General features: G+C 35.1%; 1 protein-coding gene across 1 annotated transcript in view; it reads right to left on the bottom strand.

Moving 5' to 3' along the window:
* Positions 1 to 21,837, bottom strand: part of ATRNL1 (attractin like 1) — a 541,498-nt gene that overhangs the window by 390,070 nt on the left and 129,591 nt on the right. Inside the window, 4 exon segments of the mRNA XM_069797060.1 lie at positions 6,176 to 6,313; positions 11,753 to 11,971; positions 16,882 to 17,070; positions 19,158 to 19,371. Of these exon segments, the coding sequence (XP_069653161.1) occupies positions 6,176 to 6,313; positions 11,753 to 11,971; positions 16,882 to 17,070; positions 19,158 to 19,371 (760 nt within the window).

Below are 21,837 nucleotides of genomic sequence, written 5' to 3'. Positions count from 1 at the left end.
TAGTTGCTGGCTGGGGTTAAACCACGACATCTTTTTTTTTTAATCTCTTGAGGCACTTACTGTAGATATATGTAAGTTGGATGGCTAATGCATAGATGCCAAAGTTCATGTGGAACGAATTCAGGGAGTAGTATGTGTAGATGTACGCACATACACACACATATATATAGGTGAAAAGTACTGAGTTACACAATGTGCAAAAGAAGCAGACACTGCAAAAGGCATGCTCTTACAGCGACAGATGCTTTAGAAGAACAGCAGAAAAGCTCAGCTTTATTCTGCGCTTCACACTCTACGTACTAGAGGAACAAAAAAGGCACCCAGACCTCTCACCTGGCTGCAGTAGATGCTACTGACTTGATGCACATATGGTGTACACTCAGTAGAAACTTTTGCTTTTGCTAATAGTTTGAAAATCTGGTAAAAAATCAAATGTTTCCAGTAAACAATTAACTTCACATTTTCAAACAGAATTATTACAAATCGAATGTCGGGGGGGAAGCTGTGTGATAGCAGAGAAGGGGACAGATCTATAAAGGCAATAGAAATGCTACAGGCTTGCTTAAAAAACCTTCACGTGCACAGCCTATCTGGTAGGAGGCTTTTACAGAATGGTCATCAATGTCTTAAACACCATACCTTTTAAGGCTGCTTAGAGACCGAGCAGTGCAAGTTAAAACGCAATACCCTGCTGTGCTGGTACTCACAGTTTTACTCCTACTGCAAAAGCAACAGCAATGGTAGTACAATGATGGGAAAACTGAACGCTGTTTGGGATGTTACCACTTTATGAAAAAAATGGCAATACAGCAAAGTGCTTATGTTACCTTATTATTAAATGTATTATACATTCACAGTGTGTGTCATAAGTTACCATAAAGAATTCTCTCATCTATATTATTCATCTCATACATATTAACAATAATTTTTAAAAATACCATGCACAAAGAAAGTGACAGAATGATAAGCAGCTCGAGTAAATCTTTTTTAACATTGACAACTAAGTAGATGATTAATAAGTTTGAAAATAATGCTAAAAAATGTTGCCAAGATGACACAAAATTGTTCCAAGCAATCTCCCATACTGTTTTCGTCTGTTACTTTATGCTGCAGTATGTAGTACACATCTATTTTTTCTAGAATTTCTATAAAAACATTGCATATTTCCCAGACAAGTAGTACAGAATAAGACCTTGAAGAAAATATAACCCTAAGAGAAACCACCGAGACAGCAAGCCAGTATCTGTTCCCATCTACAAATCAGAGGGGGTTTATTTCCAAAATCCATCAATATTTAGTGATGAATTTTCTATTACTGAATTTTTGTATTCATGCCTTCAAAATTGTACCTCAAATGGGACTTGAGCAGAATTTTTAAAAAAATGAATCAAAGTGATTTGAAGTACCTGTCCTCCAACTCGACAACATCCCAGACTACAAGGCTTCCTACGTTTCCTACCTCTGGATAGCTTTACCTGCTCAGAAGCAAACAAGGCTGAGCTGTGCATCTCTCATCTAAGCTTCACCACAATACAGAGTGCCAGTGTGTCTTATTCTGTTAAATCACTAGAGGGTTTGACTCCTTAAATATTTCTGGCACTGACTGACAGCACTGCATTTAGCTCTCCAAGGGCTGCTCATGCATTTGCACTCAAGATCAGTCAGCTAAAAGGTGTAAACAGAACTGGAGCTTGGTCTGGAACCCAAAACCTGTCCTTTGCTAAAGTGTTCTGTTCCCTCATGTTCAGAATTCACCTCTGGCTTCCCTCTTACCTTCTCGCGCATTGAGCCAACTCTTAAAAAGAATGCTGTAAATTTACATGCAACTTTGATGGTACAATCACTTTACCCTTTTCTTTGCCGTATAGGGGCTTTAGCTTACAAATCTTAAGCATGCACACAGGGTCTGGACTTACTAATTTGTGTACTGTGTATCATTTATTTCCAACAACAACTGCAAATCTTTTTTGTGTAACTAAAAATGTATTATAATGTAAGGTAACAAATTAATTTCATTTTATATTTTGGCTACCTGTTTCACATCACAGACATAATAACTACCTGAAACCATTTTTAATTAGTTTAAGAACAGATAACTGCAATAAATTACACTCACAGAACTTTCTTTAACATAAAATAAAAGGCTTTTGCAATTTATTACTGATGTTTGTATAGAATGCAGCAATGAATCAAATATAAAAATAATTCAAACTAGATAATTGTACAATGAAATATTGTAAAGAATTGCAGTAAAGATGTATGAACTCCTTCAAGCCACATGTTAGGACTAGTGAATATAAAGATCGTGTATACACCAAGAATACAAACTCTAATTCTTATTCCCTGTATAGAAAAGACTTCAGGTGACAGAATTTAAATGAATAATTGGTATTAGGCATGTTTTTTTAAGAAAAAGTACAACAATTGATTATTAAAAATACGATCACTGTCAAACTATTGCCCATCAGCAACCGACATACCACACTTCTGACACAAAAATAAACTAAAGCAAGGGTCAATCACAGAGTAAACCTGCATTAGATGGAAAGCTTTTTAACGTCACAATAACAAAGGTGCTACAGATTCCAAAATGAGTAATATGTAAGACTTAGGAACATCTTTATTAAGCACTGATAGTATAGCAAATATCCATAATCATTTTGCTATACATAAATCATTTTCTTATATAATTGGAATACTTTATCTTTACTCAATACCTTCCTGCATTCTAGATCTCAGACTCCATGAATCCTTTGAAAATTAGGACTGGAGAAGAACATGTGGAATTGGCTAGTCCACTGCCCTTTTCCAAAACTAGAGAAGTTAAAAAATTTTAAAAATGTAGTGTAGGTGATAATGCAGATTTGAGAACATCTTTAGGCAACCTATTTTACAGTTTAACCAGTAGAAAGTTTTCCTTGTATTCCACCTTAATCTTTCTTGTTGCAACCTAATCCCATTACTTCTTCCTCAACCAAAACGGGGGCGTGGGAGAAGGCACTCTATCATCACTCTCTCTTTCTAGCTTCCTTCCACATATCTGAAGCCTGTTATTATGCCTCCATCTTTTCTTTGTCCTTCTTTTTAGGTTTGTCACATCTACTAAGCCTGCATCATATCAGGATGCAAAGCAAGTCCTTAGATTTGTTTTAAAGCTATTGAAATGTCAACAATTATAGTGAGCGAAAATCCAGAAAAGTCAAATTTTTATCCATTCTTTAATCACAACTATTCAAAACCTTCTGAAACATGAATTATATCTTTTTTCCTATAACAACTGTTATTCATCCCATAGTAATTTGATAGCATAATGCTATGCAATACCACTATGAATGTATCGGTTATCTGATGACAGTTGTAAAGGCATCATTATTCCCAGAGTAGAATAAGGAAAACAGTTATATTTCTACAGTTTTCCATCCCCAGACAAAGGTCAGAACAGAATTCATCACTCAGGAGCGGACAGTCAGCTTCTTTCAGAGTTTTTTGAATGACCTCCTAGAAGTATAAACAGAAAGGATGTAGGAAAGGATTAGCATAGTTAAGGAAAAAAAAAGTTTTCCAAGGACTGAAAAACTTGCTATGCATCTCCTTCTCCTTCCTTTCAAGATCATCAGAGATCTAAGAAACAAAAAAGACTAATCCAGCCTATAAAAGAAAAGGAAGTTTTTCTTGCAAATCTTTTTAATCTATATCACCGATAGTCAAACTAAGTCGGGAGGTCAGATTTTACCTATAAGTACATATATCACAACAGCAGAATATATAATATGTGTACTGAATACATAAGTACTTTTGTGAGGACACTGGGAAAAAAATTATTTTATGTCATTTGTCATGAGTATGTTAAGAGAATAATTAGTTTTCTCCCAGTTTTGCCTCTCAACTGTAGGGCTCCAGTACAACCTCTTTTCCCAGCTTCAACTGCTCTCCAATTCATAACCAAGTTACACCCTTGTAACTATAGCAACTTGTTATATGAAGAATATTATAGTATTACAGTTGTATTTTAAGAGTTATAATCTTTATCTTGTCATTCGTTCAAAAAGTTTTCAATCTAGAGCCTCAAGTAACTCAGGAGCTCTGAGGAAAAAAAGCACCACATGCTCAGGCAGCCTCAACTGCCATACAGCAGGATGAGTCTTAGTAGAAAAGAAATGTTGGTAGGGTCCAGCCAGAAACAGCCAGCAGCAGCAGAGAAAAGTAACGCAACACAGGACTATGAGGATGACTCATTTTGACTCGTTTTTTTCAGTTCTCCATAATTTTTTTCTTTGATTGGCTATTCCATATTATTTCCTGTCTTGTTTTCTAATTATTTCAGTCACACTTAAGTTCAGCTTCTGACCAGGTTGCCCTTTCTTTCACTCATATTTTACCCTTATGCTTTTACTTTAATTATGGTTTTAACCTGCAGCTATTTTCAAAATTTTTCTGTGTTACCAAAAGCATTACCAGAATGAAGGAAAATAAAATAAAATAAAATAAAATAAAATAAAAACCACAAATAGAACCATCTGTTTCTTTCTTTATATTTGCACACTGCCTGATCTCAACTAGCATTCCAAAATCCTCTTAAATCCAACCAAAATTGATCTGCCTCATCTATGGATCACTGGTATTTTTTCTGCAGAAATCCCTGGCCCACAATTTGGGCACCTCTATCACAGGAACAAAAATCATGATACCGAAGAAAAATCTAAGAGTTCATAATGAGTACATTCATCAAAATGTCTTAAAGACTTAAACAGATTTATGGGCTCTATACTACAAAATATAATATACCAATGCAGATAAAGTCTCAAAATAATTATCATCTTTATTTTTTTTAGAGCATTCTTTATTCTAAATACCTCCTGTTAAAATCATGTCTACCAATAAAAATATGTACTCTTACAGACTAGGGTTGAAAAAACAAGTCATAAAATTTATAATTTTACTGGTCTTATAAATTGATTTTAGCCATTATTGCACTGCACATAATTCACTAAAAGTGATGGAATGCTTATTTGGTTGATAGCTAATGTATCCCTGAAGAATAAAAGCTATATTAATACATCATTTTGCCATAAAGGTGATATAGACAGCAAAAGAACATTTTGTCAACTTCAGGAAATAAGAGAACTATTAAGAATTATTTAAAGCATCATAAAGCAGCAGCAAAACGTGCAATTGTCAATAGGGGTAGACATTAATCTTTCCATCCCCTTGAACACACTTTCTACATATTGTGCTTGAGTTTACCAGATATGCAGCTTTATGCACTGACTACTGCATGTTAAAGCACTGAGGAACAAGTGAACCCTTTAAATGAATAATATTCCTTGAGTAGCAAAGGTCCAGTTAAAGAAACATCAATAATAGAGAAGAAAAAATCATGGGATGAAACTTTCTAGCACCCTCCTAGATTCAATCTCAACTACCTTTATGACTTCATATTGAATATATCCCCCCCTTCCCCCATTTAATTATAAGGGAAGCAGTTACTGTTAGCTTTAAAATCACCCATGCAGGTGAAAAAGCAGCCCTATGGCAATATACAAAAACCACCCAGAGTATTGGGCTTCTTTCTCTCTTTCACTTCAAGGAGAATCCTCCAATGCCACAATTACAAAACTAAATAGACTGAATAGGTTAGGGTACCCTACAATCCTCAGTGTACCAGGCTTTTCTGCTTGAACCATACAGGAATAAGACTTGTTTGTCTGTCAAACGCATAATTCTTCCAGTAGCATCACTCATTTATACCAATCAGTGCTATCAGACATTATGGTAGATACTGAACTTTATAAGTACTTTCTCACTACTTTTAAGAGGATTGTTTACATGGAATGAAATTATGCCTCTCTGAAATATCAGGATTTAAGGTGTTGCTCCCACAAGACAGTTTCTTTCTCCTCCTTTCCTTAACTGGGAGAGCATCAGTAAATTACCATCTTGTTCTCAGAGCATCCAGACCAAACAACAACTGCAAAATGATGATTCTGAATGTAAAGTTTCTTTTAAAAATATTAATCTGATTTTGAATCATTAATTTAGCTGATCAACTCATCCGCATTATCGAATAAACATTTAACCTTTAAAGAAAAGTTAATTTGACGTTATATTAAAAGTTAAATTCACATTACATAAAACGTAATTTCTTTTTTTTTTTCTTCCCAGCAGAATGACTTACCTGTACATTGTCCTCCATTTGTGGGATCCCCATAATATCCTGGCATACATGTTTCACATTGTTTTCCCGTTGTTAAGTTTTTACATTGATCACAGACATTACTGTTGATGCAGGTGCTGTGGCCATTACACTGGCAAGCTAGAACATAACATTTAAAAAGCCATTACTAAATTGCTCTTGGGAACAAAATCATTCCTATGTGATTACAAAATTGCAGCAGAATCTGAGGGGTTTAATCTGACTAATGACCGGCATATATATTTGTACTTTGACACAGAACCTTTTTAAAATAGCATTGTGACAAGACATGAATTCATACACAAAAAACCACAGAAGTTGACTACATGGTGACAGGTGAGTTTAGGGTGTGTGAGAAAGTCTTTTTTGCCATTGTGAGTGACTGAATCCAATCCACATTTTTAAAACGCTGCCCAGTCACTTAAGAAACCTGTTAAGAGGCAGTAAGTCACCAACTGAGACCAAATTAAACCCCTATACCTACATGCAACCTGCTATGAAGCATTTGAAAGGCTACTGTGATGGAGAACATGAACAGCTCACACCAACCTATACCTGCTGGGGAGAGAGAACTTACAAAAAAATTAACCAAAGATCATCTTATTTTTAACAGTTCTGATCTTCGCATTAGCTTTGGCATACTAAGGGGTTTTAAGGACATGGGGGCCATATCAAACAGCCCCAGTCCCTGCTCACTACAGTCAACTCTGGTGAATGTAAAAACACTGGACTCCTACTGACATAAATTTTTTATGCCTGACCTTAAAAGCATAAAATTGCTTTTTGTCAAATAACAACACTATAAACCACTGATCTTGCACCACACCTCCACTCCAGTGCTCCATGTTTTGGAGAAACTCAGCAAGTACTGATCACTATTGCTGGAAAATCACAAAGTGAATTCTGCCAGAATCATTGATCCTGCTGCCAGGATTCGGCTGAACACCCAAGAGGTTTTGAAGGATGACCTCTCTATAGAGTGGGAACTCAGAGCTGATAGTGCTCAGCAGATTAGCAATCTGTCAATTACAGCAGCTTGTCAAATGTCAGACTATGTCAAACCTGTCGATTCCTTACTGGCAAAGCCTGTGTAAGATTCAGCAGAAGACAGCTATCTCAGTAAGGGTTTTTTTAATTATTTTTATTTTTTTAAATTTGGATTTTTAATCTAAATGTCACAGTGACTAGTGTATTGGCTAGGGGAAAAAAAAAAAAAAGAGAGAGAGAGGGAGAGAGAATCTCACTGCATGATTTAAAAGGTTTTAGAGCTGTTTTAGAATTTAGTAACTTAATACATTTACAGCCATTGCCAGGCTTGGCTCATAAACCGTTAAATCTCCCAAGTTGACAATCTCTTCCTTTTTCTGTAGCTATGCCTATAGAACTTGCAAACAAGTATCAAATGTTTCTGTACTACTGGAAAAGAAGTTTTCTCACTGTCTTGACTAAATCTCTTTAGAAATTACAAGTTTTACTCTTCCTAAAAACACTTGAATTTTAGACAACTTTGTGGTATCTTCCTCCAGGCAGTTTGCCATTCTGCAGTTTGTTGCCTTTCTCAGAAAAAGCCACACAAAAATACCATGAATTGCAGCTCCATTTTGGGTTTGTGTGTCTTACACATTAAGTTACTTGAAGCAAATGTTAAAAAGAAAAATGCAGCTCAATAAATCAAATGTAAAAACAGATAGTGCATTAAACAGACAATATCAGAATGAAACATTTTCCCTGCATTATGATACACTCTTTAGTTAGGCAACCTTACTTTACTTTAATAGAACATCTAACTAGTGAGTCATTGATTTATAAATTTTTTATTCTTCCTAATGCTTAGTTTTGTATTTCTTAATTTTTGTGTTATCTAAAGGATAACGAAAGCAACTTTAATTAAGGAAATCTTTTATTGTGAATTTTAGTTTGCTGCACGTCATAATATTATCTGGTCACATATGATATCTCTTAATTCTTACAATTTGTTAAGACAAAGAAAATGGAAGAGATTTAAATCAAATTCAAAAAAATATGTATACAATAAGAAGCAATACAGTCTACAATTGACATGACACACCATTTAAAATTATATTATGTATTTGCTGATTTTCCTAAAAATATGCATCTCATTGATAAAAGTGAAGAGCCAGAAGAATTGTACAATTCAACAACCTTCTGTGATACAGATGAGTGCGATCAAACTGGAGACATCAGTATTAAATAATTAAAATAATAATTAAAATAATGAGATACTGTAATAATCATTTAAATAAGACCAAGGAGTTACATTTTTAAAAGTAATTTTTTCTTTCAGTGATTTTAATGTACATCATTGGCAGCAACAGAATAATTTTCTTCACACATATAAATGTGATTTAGCTGAATCTTCAGTGAGGCTGCCCTGGAGGTAAGCAATTTTGGGGTGGTTTTTTGGTTGGGGTTTTTTTTTTTTTTGCAATTTGTTTTTTGACCTCTGTGGTGAAATGGTTGATGATGCTGACAATTGTTAATAATAATAGTTTTAAGAAAATACTTAATACTAGGAAAATATATTAAAAGGATGTCTGCATTACAATCTGGATCTAGTGTAAAGATACTTCATCTAGTTTTAAACAAACTAGTTAGAATCAATTCAAGCTTCTCTTCAGAGGAGGAATTTAGGCTTTAAATACAAACTTGGGCTTGCATTCTACTTAAACTGCTCTTCTCATGAGAAGAAATGCCAACACTATTTTTTTTTTCTTCTTTTTATAAATATATGTATACATAATATTTGCCATTTTATTTATAATAAAAGTTAAGTTAAAATACAAATCTGGTGAAAAAAAATAAAATTTATTCATAGCAAAAAATATACTATGACAGCTGCTTTGAGGACTGTTGATTTCAAAATGACCAATCACAAAAAGAAACATTTTTTATGCTACCTGCTGAATACTAGTTTTAAAGATTTAAATGGACAGAAAACGAGAATGAATTTAAAATACTTACCACCAACACAATTGCCCAGAGGCATTATAAAGAGCATGGTTATGAACTACAAAGAAAACTAAGTGCATACATGAATGAACATGAATAGTTTAGCCAACTATTCATCAATGTGGCAGAATCATCTTCAAACTACATGTCATAACCTATTTATTTTTATTTTCATCCAAACTATAAACTGCTCAGTAGGCTTAGAGAGAGAGAGAGAGAGAGACTTAATATCAATTCTATCTTACTTCAAGTACATCAAATGACTGCTGTACTAAAAATAATGAACTGTGTTAGTACAACCCATTACCGATAATATTTAAAGAAAATGAAAACAAAAGCTTAGGAACAAAATTGACAGCCTATACCAGTCAAAATTATATTTGACCATCAACTAAAATTTTAGTTCTATGACTTCTGTAGGATTTGCCTCAAACTCATAAAACTAGTGGGTTTTTAAGCTAAAGTGGAGCTTCAGTGAATTCTTGATCAGAACATACAATGAATACAGAATTTTATCTATGAAGAATAAGTATTAAGCAAATAAGCTGATGAAATCTTCTAACATTTTAGACAAGCGATATATATATCCATTACAGTTTCACTAGTGGTAGCTACTAGTACTGCAGTGAAAGTCTAACAATGCACTTATCAACATACCTGTATTTTAACATACAAAATACTGAAGTTTCCATGCAATGTAATGTCATTCTATTGTTTCCAGAAATTTACTGGAGGCTTTATCCTGGTATTGGCTGGAATAGAGTTAATTTTCGTTCTAGTAGCTGGTATAGTGTCATGTTTCGGATTTAGTATGAGAAGAATGTTGATAACACATTGATGTTTTCAGTTGTTGCTAAGCAGTGTTTATACTAAGTCAAGGATTTTTCAGCTTCTCACACCCAGCCAGCGAGAAGGCTGGAGGGGCACAAGAAGCTGGGAGGGGACACAGCCAGGACAGCTGACCCAAACTGGCCAAAGGGGTATTCCATACCATGTGATGTCATGCCCAGTATATAAACTGGGGGCAGTTGGCCTGGGGGCGATCGCTGCTCAGAAACTAACTGGACATTGTTTGGCGAGTGGTGAGCAATTGCGTTGTGCATCACTTGTTTTGTATACTCCAATTCTTTTTATTGTTGTTGTTGTTATTGTTATTATTATTAGTCATTTTATTATTCTTGCTATCATTATAATTTTCTTCCTTTATGTTCTATTAAACTGTTCTTATCTCAACCCACAAGTTTCCCTTTTTTTTTCCCAATTCTCTCCCTCACCCCACTGGGTGAGGGGAAGTGAGTGAGTGGCTACACGGTGCTTAGTTGCTGGCTGGGGCTAAACTGTGACAGGCTTCTTTCTTCAGGAAATGGTTTGGATTTTTTTGGTTTTAACTTAGAACATTTGACAGTGTTCACTTGGTTTTACATTTCACTTTAGTATTCTAAAACTTAAAAAAAAGAAATCCACTCTCTACCTATGTATTTTTAAAAAAAAAAAGTCACCAAAATAAAACTTTCTTCAGAGATTCTGCTTTCTAAATAATATAGTGATACATACACTTAAATATAAATATATATATGTAAACACACAGATATATACATACACACACACACACGGAATACACTGATAAAAAAGTACCCAGGAGAGCAAACAAACATAGCTGCATATACCCATAAAAGTTTTGATCCTAGAGAAGCTCCAGCTTCCAAATTTATCATCAGTAGGAACACTTGCTGGAAAAATAACTTTAGCACAATTACACCATTTATTCTAAAAAAAAGTTTTCAAGCTGTCTTTTAAACTGTATTATTTATTGTAAATTACCACTGGAGGTCTGGCAAACTCCCCAGTGTGCTTTTCATTTGCCTGTAACTACTACACCGCTGCTTTCACACACGGCTTGCAGGATTTGAGTATTTCCATACAGGAGATGGTACCAGCTCAGCTTCCACGGTCTTAAAGTACCTGATGCCTTGCTTACTTTTCCAATGAACTTTAAAATTAAAATACTATAATCAGATTGATAGGGCTTAAAATTAGACTTCAGAGATTCTCTTTAAGATTACAAAAGCATACATTCTATTTACTCAAAGTGTTTAAAAGGTAGACTGGAGGCACAGCTCAGATATTTGGCAGCCCCCCATTCTCACAGCCAGCTGGGCTTTTGTGTGAGCAGCGGCAATGCAAGAAGTTCCCGCTCCTGGCCACCACCAGTTGCCTATCAATAATTTCTCCCCAGCTGCACTCTTCTGTGATGCATACAGAAGCCAGAGGAAAGCAAGAGCTGAAGCAAATTCATATAGTTGGATTTGAAAAAGTAGAAGGATAAGATGGGTGAAAACTTATTTATAAATAAATGGCAATTTTGGTTAAAATGCATCAAATTTCACATGTGAACCTGCATGACAGTGAGCACATTTGTGTTCGGCAGACAGAGACTAACAAACTATATATTTAAGAAATATTTTGGAAAAACAAATCTCTCATGCAAATGTTACTTGTATTACTCAAAATAATTATGCTGATTTGTCATGCTTAAACAGAGAAACACCTCTTATTTCATATATAAGAAAGAACGGAAGCAGACCTTACCTGGACACTGGATAAAAGACCACTCATAATTTTTCTCTTTTGGACAAAGAGTAGCATCAAGCACCATTTCATTAGAGTGCATGCCAACAGGCTTCATGGGGCCTCTTGATGATCCTTCCAAACATTGCCCTTTTCCAGTGTTACTGGGATCGTTACACCATCCACACCCAGGCTGTTCCAAACACTGTCCACAGGTCCTCAGTCCGGAGCAGTTTTGAGCTTTATTACATGGAATAAAGTATTAATGCTAAGGGGTTTTTTTTGGTTTGGGTTTTAGTTTGGGGGTGTTTGTTTGGTTTTTTTTAAATTAAGATGCTAGGATTTTACAACAGCTGATGAAGAAACAATTTTGCATTTCTATTTCCTTGTGTAAATTAAAAAATTTCAGTAACTTCAATAAGAATATCTCAGTTTTCTTTAAAAGTTGTACTTCTTCAAAGATCACAAAATACACAGCAGGTGTTTGTTACACCACAATGCAACAACAAAGATTTCAAATGAACAAAGATAATGCAGCAGTACAATAATATTACACATCTTCATCAAATCCCATGATAAAATCTACATTCTGTGCTTATTATTAATATATATTATGGGATGCATATATTACTAATTCTACTGATGTAAAGAGCCCTTCCAACAGGAAGACTCTAGAACTTAAGACAAGGTCAATAATCCAAATAACAGTGATAATAATAATCCAAAAATTGTGATAATTCAAATTCAAACCAAAAATTTATTTGGGTATGCAGTATCCTGGGATCACACCTGAGTATTTACCTACAAATATGACTCAGTCTTGTTATACAGAAATTTTGAAACAAGCTAGCATACTACATATCTTTCCAAAAAAAGGATTCTTAAACTACAAGTCATAACTCAATCCCATTTAATTGAACTATATCTTAAGAGTCTTATCTGTTAGAGTGAATCTGGTTTCATTTTTTAATTTGCATACAAAAAATCAAATCTCCCTCTAGATCTTTTATATTCTACTCTTTTTAAGTAATTTATCATGAAATGGTCTTCTGATATTTTAAATCTGTTTAGAACCAAATAAAATTCATATTCCGAAGTTACTGCCATTTTATATTAATAAGAAATTAACAATTTAGTATCTTCCGAAACACCATTAGAGTTCACAAGTTTATTTGAGCTTTTTCTGTGACATCTTAAATGTTTTAACTTAATGATGTAACACTGAATCAAATTAACATCAGAATCATTTGAACATTGATCACTATGGGTCCCCATCTCTTCTCACGTTAACTCTGTGGACACTTATAAAATAAATTTTAAAAGCATACATAAACTTCAGGAAGATCCTATCAGGAAGACAGAAACAGTCTAAGTTACTTTTTAAAAAGAAGGTATTTTAAAGGTTCATGGGGATTTTTTTGGAGGACACTCAAATGGCTTCTACATGAGTGTAACCTCTCAATTTGGGTCAGCTGCAGCCAGGACACTATATGCACCTAATACTCAGGTTCACAGCTACCTGGACCACTCTGCTCCATAAAAGCAATACTTGAATCCATGTTATAAAGGGTATACTAAGCAGAACAATTTCATTTGTAATTAAATAAACTGAAAGCAGAATAAAACTAGCTACTCTGACTTCAGCAACTATTAAAATCGTTTAAAAGTAATGAAAGTTGTCATGTCAGAGAAAAAAACACTCTAGTAGTCTAAAGATACATGCAGATATCAAGAAAACAGGCAGTTAAGAATCTGAATGAAATCTCAAAAGGACTTTAACAGTGCAGAAAGCTGGAGCATGAGTTGTTGTATCATTAGACTTGGAAGGATCCAAAATAGGAGGAAATGTTTCAAGTTTCCCAAATATGGGAAGGGACAGGGGGGAAGGAGCTCATCTGTTCTTGGAAATCAGTGTCAATCATGTGACAAATCAGTTTTAAACCAGACCTCATCAGATCTGAAGCTGAATGATGCAAATTTAGTTTTTTGAATATGTTAGAAGATCAGCAGAAAAATAAAGACCATCATTCTGTACCGGCTGGCTTGCCCTTTCAGAGATGCACTGTAGATGATCCAAACAATTCTCATGCTGCTATTTATAAAGCTAGGAGAAAACAGCTCTGAAGTATCAGCTGCACTATCTTCATGGAATGTAAAACAGAACCGAAAGTGGAAATCCTCAGATACTCTCTGTAGTGGCATTCAGCTAAAAAACTGAAGAGAGCTAACTGAGAAGTTACTGTTTGTAGAAAAAAGGGAATATTCAAGCAGAATATTTTTTTTTAAATTCTAGAGGTGGTCCAAGATTTTCAACTGTCAGCTATTCAATCAAAAGTCATAATGGATGGAAGACGTGGGGAAGAATGGAATGCAACTTTTTGGCAAGCAGGTATTAAAATGACAAAATGTCACCAATAAAACAGTATTCTTCATTTTAATTCCAAGTTGTGAAAATAAATGTGAAGTTCTCAGTTGTTATATTTTTTTCTTTCAAATCATACATGCTTGTGTGATTTTTTTTTCATTCAGAGCAAAACATCCAAAAACTCAGAAATCGGTCATTCAAAATAAAAATAAAATTTAAAAAAGAGGATTTTTTTTTTTTTTTACAGGTATAGTTACATTCCATTCTTCAAGTAAGTAGAAACACTACCCCTTGATAAAGGAATCCACTTAATACTTCATTACCTCAGCAGCAATAATGATGTATCTAACTAATATAATTTTCAAGTCATTTAGACTGAAGATGCGTGAACTATGTTTCATTTCAACATTCATTTTCTTGTTTAAATGCAAAATATCTAATGCTTTAAATCTCTGAGGGAAAAAAAAAACTGCTTATGGACATGGAAACCTGTTTCATACAAAACTGACTTTACATAATGATGAACTGGTATATAGCAAATCCCGTTCACCTTATTTAATATAAACTTTTACAGACCTGACAAAAATGACAATTAAATTAAAAACAATTTCTTGTGTTCCCCAAACAAATTGAATCTGCATGATGTGCAAACACTACACAAACACAAAAACAGAATTAAAAGTTCAGGCTGACATAATATATGCTATTTTTAAAAGCTAAGCATCATTCATGTGACATTTTGCCAATTTTATCTCCAAATTTTCAATCTACTTATCTTCTGCCATAACTCACTATCAATATTCTATAAGCTGCAAAATTGATTCCTTATAGGAGTGAAAAAAAGTTTAGTGAACTGTTGTGAGAGAGAAGCCTTTACATAATTACAGTATTATTACTCCAAATACATGGGACAAGAGATTACATGTTCCTAATATTTCTCTATTTTTAGACCATACATGGGCTGGTGGCTGGGTTTAGAGGACATAAGGACCCAAGGAACATGTAAACCCTACTTCTAGTCCACACTGAACCTGGACACTAGAACCTGGATTAACATCTGAAATTTACTAAGCATACAAGTTTACCAGAACAGGTCAACATTGTACTGGTTCAGTATATCCTATGATTACTAAGGATGAAAAAGGAATCTCTGTTAAGAGGAATACAGCCTCTTGGTCAGTTTTACCTGAAAGAAAAATTTTCCTATGCCTTGTTTTCCTTTAACCCAGATATACGTAGTGACCTGGTACGTACAGTCATTCTTCTCTCCTAAGATTACAATGTATCAATGGTTCCTATTACATATGTGGCATGACCTTACTTTACTTAATATTTTCCCCATGCTTAGGTGAAAGCAAGTAACAACCTTTTGTATTTTTTTGTATTTGTATCCAAAATCTATTAAATGGAAACATGATCTAATTATGACCCTGAAGCAAGTTGCTTCTTGTCAACATCATCAACCCTGCCAGAACATATCCAGAAATAAAGTGTTCCAGAGGCGCTGATATCAAAAGACCCTTAAGGAGAGGGGAAGGAAGTTGGAAGTAACTGAAAAAAAAAAACCTCTCAGAGAAAAGCAATAATAAGATTTCAATGGTACACTTCAGAAGTCCTATATATTAAGGTTGGGTCCCACTGGACTGGAGTCTTTTACAGGTAGAAAATATTTTAATCAAATCTTGAAGGACAGTAAAAATACTAAGAAACAGTCTTCTGTAGGATGGTGACTGAGGAATTGTTCCAAATAAAACACAACTGAGACAAGAATCTAAGGCACCAGGCAGCTTGCTCCAGCATCTGTGTGAATTATGGCACCGATATACACTGGAACTGCATGGTGCTGAACTTAACAAGGTCCAGTCACTACAGACTTGGGAAGAAGTAGCTTCAGCTGAATGGTATACTGAAAAGTACATTGAGTAGGTTTCTTATTCTCACAGGGAGGCATTGTATCAATTTCTGATTAAATGTGCTTCCAGAAGGGACATCTGGGGGGGTATCCTTGCTGCTTGACAAAGAAATCGCTTGCCTTTTATCTCAAAAGGATGAAATGAGCAACTTTGAACATTAATACAGCCTGACCCAGTCTGATCACACAGGACAAAAGTTTCCTGCACCTCCTTTACCTGCCTGATGGCCTAGCAGGATTCCTTCTATTTCCATGGAGAGGATAAACAGTCTGCAAGGGTTAATAATCAGCATTTGCAAGTGAGAAGAATCTAAGGAAGACCATGACCATTTGTTTTGCATCTGTGTTACAATATTCGCAAGACTATTACTAACATTATTATAACATTGTTTTTATCTTTGCACGCTAGGAAAATGGGCTGCTTTGAGTCTGACAAAATAAATCAGAATCTTAAAAACTGAATTCAGCTCATCTCCTTTTTTTAACAACTTGATGTTGTATATGTCTAAGTTCTACATATTATTTATCTAATTTTAACAGTATTGTGTTCCAGCTCATGGCCATTGTTTGACACACTAACACTGGTCATACAAACGATCGTGGTATTTTTTCTTTATCTGAAAACAATAAACACTTTTTACTGTTTCAAAAGACTAAATATGTTTCATCATAAAAGAATTGCCAGTTATTTATCTGCATCTAGAAAATACACAGTATCGACTGCTCACATTAGTAGCTATATAAGGTCATTCATCTGAAATTATTTTTATCTGTAGTGAATGTGCTGAATCCTACTCATATAGATGCTCTTTTGAGTGGAAAAAAAAATACAACAGTATATTTAATAGGATGAACGTGCAGTAAGATACTCACGGGAGCACGTGGCAGTTTGCCATTCTAGACACTGTCCATATGGGAAGGAGATTATATAGGCATTTGAGTCAACACATCGTTTTGTACTGCTACACCACATACACTCCATACCATTACTCGTGCAGTTCGAACAGGTTGTTCGCAGGGAGCAGGGCTTTTTGCAGGGTCTGGCATTCTGGTTAGGACTGACTGGAAAAGAACCACAAACATTTTTAATTTTGAACAGAAAGTCAGTCTCCTTTTTCTTTAATCATACATTCCATTAGAAAAATCCTTGTTGCAGTGAAAGTGGTTGCTTCCTTAATTAGCTATAAATAGCTTCATCCAAACTTACGTTGCAGCATATAAATACAATAATATTTTATAAAAACTATTAAGTAATACTCAGCATGAGTTACACTATAGAGTTCATTTAAAAAATTTCACAGCAATTTTATCTATATACTGAAATAACACATTCAATACTAATTGCGTGATAATGTCAGTTTATTTACGTGCACATACATGACATAAAATACATCTCAAACTTCTATAACAAGTACAGTAGCGTTCTGGGTCTATCGTTCTCGTTCATTTAACAGTATGTAAGCAACAAATATTCTACCTACGACTTACTTATCCCCTAAAACTTTGCCTTACAGTATGCATATGAAAGTCACTAGAATCCAAAGGGAAAGTAATAAAATGAACATTGTTCAATGCAAAACAGATTTGGGTTGGGGTTTTTCTGTTGTTGTTTGGTTGGGGGTTTTTTGATTTGGGGGGGGGGGGGGGGGTGTGTTTTTCTCTACTAGTGACCATATTCTGACCAGGTTAATGTTGTACATTATCTCAAAAAGTCATAACACACAAAAAAAACTTGTATACACTAACTCCTGATTTTTGCTTTGATTTCAAATAAAACTGTAAAATGTACAAGAACATGAGTATAGTAATTCTTAGGTAGGAACACAGAAGTATACATAGTACTATATTTTCCACACAGAAGTGCCATGTGAAACATCAGGATTAAGTCCTCCTATGTATTGCCATGTTTTTGTGTATTATTGATTCATATTCAATACTACCCAAGTTCTCAAGCCATTCTGCATTGCTAATATAGTATGCCAAATCACTTAACCAAGGGTGTTCCTGGATTTGACCTACTATGCATGTATTCAAGCTGTGGTTTGCAATTAATAAAAAATACAAAGAAAAATCTAACAAAAATCAGCTGAACTGTAAAAGTACTCTCATACGGCTGAAGTACTTTGACTTCTACAGTCTTAGAAGCACCTCAAGATCACAAAAAAAAAGGTAAAACAAGACACCAGGAACAGACACATATAATGTTGATCTAATTGCAAAATATTGCATCTTAATAATGTCATTTGTGTTCCATCTAGTGTATCCTTTACATTTTGAGATGTCTCTTCCATTGTGACTACATCTTCTACTATGTTGAGAAACATCTGGTAAATAATTAACTATTAACTCAAAATTAAGAACACTGTGAAAGAGGAAATTTTTAGGAAATACAGATAGCAGTAGCAACAAGTGTACAATATATACTTTAAAATTAACATTACTGTTTGGAATTGCTTATAAGAGAATAAAGAATTGGTAAGATCACGCTTTGGTTACGCAGATTAACAACTCTGACAATTTCACAGCAAAACCATCAGACTGATAGGCAGTGTACCCAACACACCAACAATGCAGCTATTTTCCAGTTTTGCACAGACAATGCACAAAATAAATCTGAAGGGCAGATTTAAACTTCACGTGCTCAACCTCACAGCTATGAAGAGAAACATAGGACAATTGAAGCATGAAAATCATGCTATCAAGTAACTTTGCCACAGTAATCTTTACACACAAACCAACCTACAAGATGGAAACAAGAACTTTGGTTTCATCAGTCTTTTAGACCATTAAAATCTTCACTGATGTTCAGTGAGATTCAGAAAGAAAACATCAGCCTTACTGAACACCTCCACAGACACTTTTGTGCTACAATCACTGTTGTCACTGACTACTACTGCTTTAGAGGCAATTTATAAGACTTCCAGTGTAATGCAAACTAAGCCATGTAAACTAATTCACAAATAAATATTTGCTGCTTTAGGAATATAATTTGTTTTCTAGATTAAAGCTCCATATTTTTCAAAATATATAAAAGTAATTTTTTTAATTGTTTAATCCAAATTGTCCAAAAATTCCTCTTAGCCAACTGAAAGCCCAAACAGATTGCTAATCATGACAGCGACAGTAACTGAGTATAAGAGATTGCTTACCAACAGGTTTTTCACACACAAGACCATCTGCCATTGCAGTGCATGGATTCGCTTTCAGACCTGCCACCTCTGCTCTTTCTAGATATGCACAGAAGCCAGAGTCATTTGGCTCTCCAGGAAGCCACTGCAGAGTTGTATTTGTAAAAGGAGACATGTCATCCCATCCCCAGTAGGAGATGTTGATCTTGCGTAAACCTACCCAAGGTGAAATTTTCTATGAATCAGAATGAAAGAAATGTGACATAATTAGTTAAATGCTTTTTTTGGTTGTTGTTAAAACATTTCAAAGAATAACTCAACAGCAACAACTTCACATTTTGAGAGAATTCACCGTGTTCTTCTCTCGCTTTATCACCTCATCGGTCATTGTCCATATAGGTTTTATCTTAATTGTTCTACCTTGCTGACCCCCCCCAAAACCAAACAAAAACACCACACCCACTATATGCTTCTGTTCTACTCAACATCTGTGTTTGCTCTATTCAAAGTCAATCCTGATCACTATTATTCGATAAAGAGTCAGACACCAGGCCAAACGGTCATAATGAAATTGTTTTCTGGGGGGGGGGGGGGGGGGGGTTGCACTGGCTGCTATACCAATTACTAATTGCCAGGCCAACGAGGATAATAAAATACACATAAGTCAACAGCAATTCACAGAAATCAAACTTCAGAAAAAAAAGGATAAATATTCCATCCTCTCAAATCTGTATTGCTGATACCGATCAACATCTTTAGCCAAATCAGAGACATAGATGAAAGCGGCACATGCACAACTCCAATGCCATTAAATAGACATTGAATACACTTCTATTATTGATTCATAAAGCTATGAAACAAAAAACCAAACTAGTCTAGAAAACACAAAAGCATTAGTACTCAAAAAATATTTAGGACGTATCAGTAAAATTACATCACACAAATTCGACCCATTTTTATCATTTTATCTTCTTTATACAATTACCAAGAGAAAAAGCCGATTTTGAGGAAGAAAGGCTTTTGCCTGTTCCAGGATAAATCTACATACATTTCTTGCTCCTATCACTGTAAAAAAATCTCAAGATACTGAAAACAAACACTTTTTCTCATGTAATCTCTGTGCAGGCAGTTTTTCATTAACCCCAGTTTAAACATAAGGAACAGAGATATAGAGAGACTACAGGCTGTGACAGGTATGTGGTGGTAGGTGAATAGCAGAGAGCCCAGCACAGTTATCTGCACCAGGCAAAGGACAGATGTTGTCAGCTCCAAAGCAGAGATGTTGATCTGATTGTGAATTAGGTTCTCAGCTGATTAAATTTACAGGCCAAGGTAGGTAAAACACTATAATATACCTAAAGGGAACCTGCCACAATTCAAGACCTATGTGGTACTTCACAGGTGAACCAAGTCACTGCCATCATCTCTCAGAGAGATCTTTCATCTTTGATCTCACGTCTTTCTTTGGCCACTCAGGTTTAATCCATGGCTGAAAATCTTTCGGACCTCTTAAATCTACACCTGATCAGAGAATTCCTCTTTTTCCCCTGCCTCGTTAGATCAAACTGAAATATGATTATTAACTTTTCTTCAGAAATACCACTGGTAATTACTTTTTTAAAAAATCAGTAGGTAGATATTAGGTCAGTATTCCTGACCTCCCTAAAATGTACTCCTTATGATCTCTCCTTCTTCTGTCCTATCAGTTAGGAGCATGATCAAACAAGAATTGCTACAGCATCTAACAGACTTACAGATGCAAGAACAAACTTAAATAAACCAGAAAACAACTAAGAAATGTTCCATTCCTTAAGCAGTGATGTACTCTGGGAGATTATCAAACACCAACAAGAACATCCAGCAAAAATGCCACCACCCATTCTTCTGTCTTCTGTATTTACTTCATAACTTCATTGCTACCCCAGGTGACCAAATTTCCAGGTGTCTGTGAGAGCTCCCAGGTTCTGCATACTAGAAAGAACACGATGCAAGCCATAAAAGTGGAACTTGGGCATCTGGAAAATGGTAGATAGTACATCCGTTGTCTTATTTGTTATTTAGTCTCCTAGATTGCTGTATATGTGTGTGGTCCACACGCATCAGAAAACCGTAGATATTTATGCATGACTCTAGACATCTTGCTGTAGAACACTAAGCGTGCACACCAGGCATGTATAAAAAATGTCAGGGACTTAGGCAGGATAAATTGCTGACAAACACAGGCCTAAAACAACCCTAAATGCCTACTTTGGGGCTGAGGAATTCCAGCCAAGAGAACCTTCAACATATTACTGACTATTTCAATTGCAGTGCCAAATAATTTGGCCTCAGCATCAGTATATAGAAAACAGAGAACCTATCCCAGCTATAGTGAAAGTATGTCAGGCCAATAATGAAAACTGATGGTGCAGCAGTGACATTTGGAGAGAAATTCTTCTATTTGAGTGGTAGAGTGTCTCAGAACCCCTTTAATGATAGCGAAGTCCCAAGGATGATCACAAAAGCCAGAGCAGCCTTAGGAGATAAAAGCAGCACCCCTGAACTGAAAGACTTCTAGCAAAAGCAACACATATCATAGTCACCATCATTCTTAACAGCTGTAGTATCTGGACAACTTATAATCATCATGTCAGATATCTCAAATTCCCTGTGTACCATCTTTGGCTCTTTGCTAGTGTAACACAACAAAGTACAGACCTGA

The sequence above is a fragment of the Haliaeetus albicilla genome, chromosome 11 (assembly GCF_947461875.1).
Source record: "Haliaeetus albicilla chromosome 11, bHalAlb1.1, whole genome shotgun sequence".
NCBI lineage: Eukaryota > Metazoa > Chordata > Aves > Accipitriformes > Accipitridae > Haliaeetus > Haliaeetus albicilla.
The sequence above is the reverse complement of the archived record's forward strand: the minus strand, read 5'-3'. Positions and strand labels throughout refer to the sequence as shown.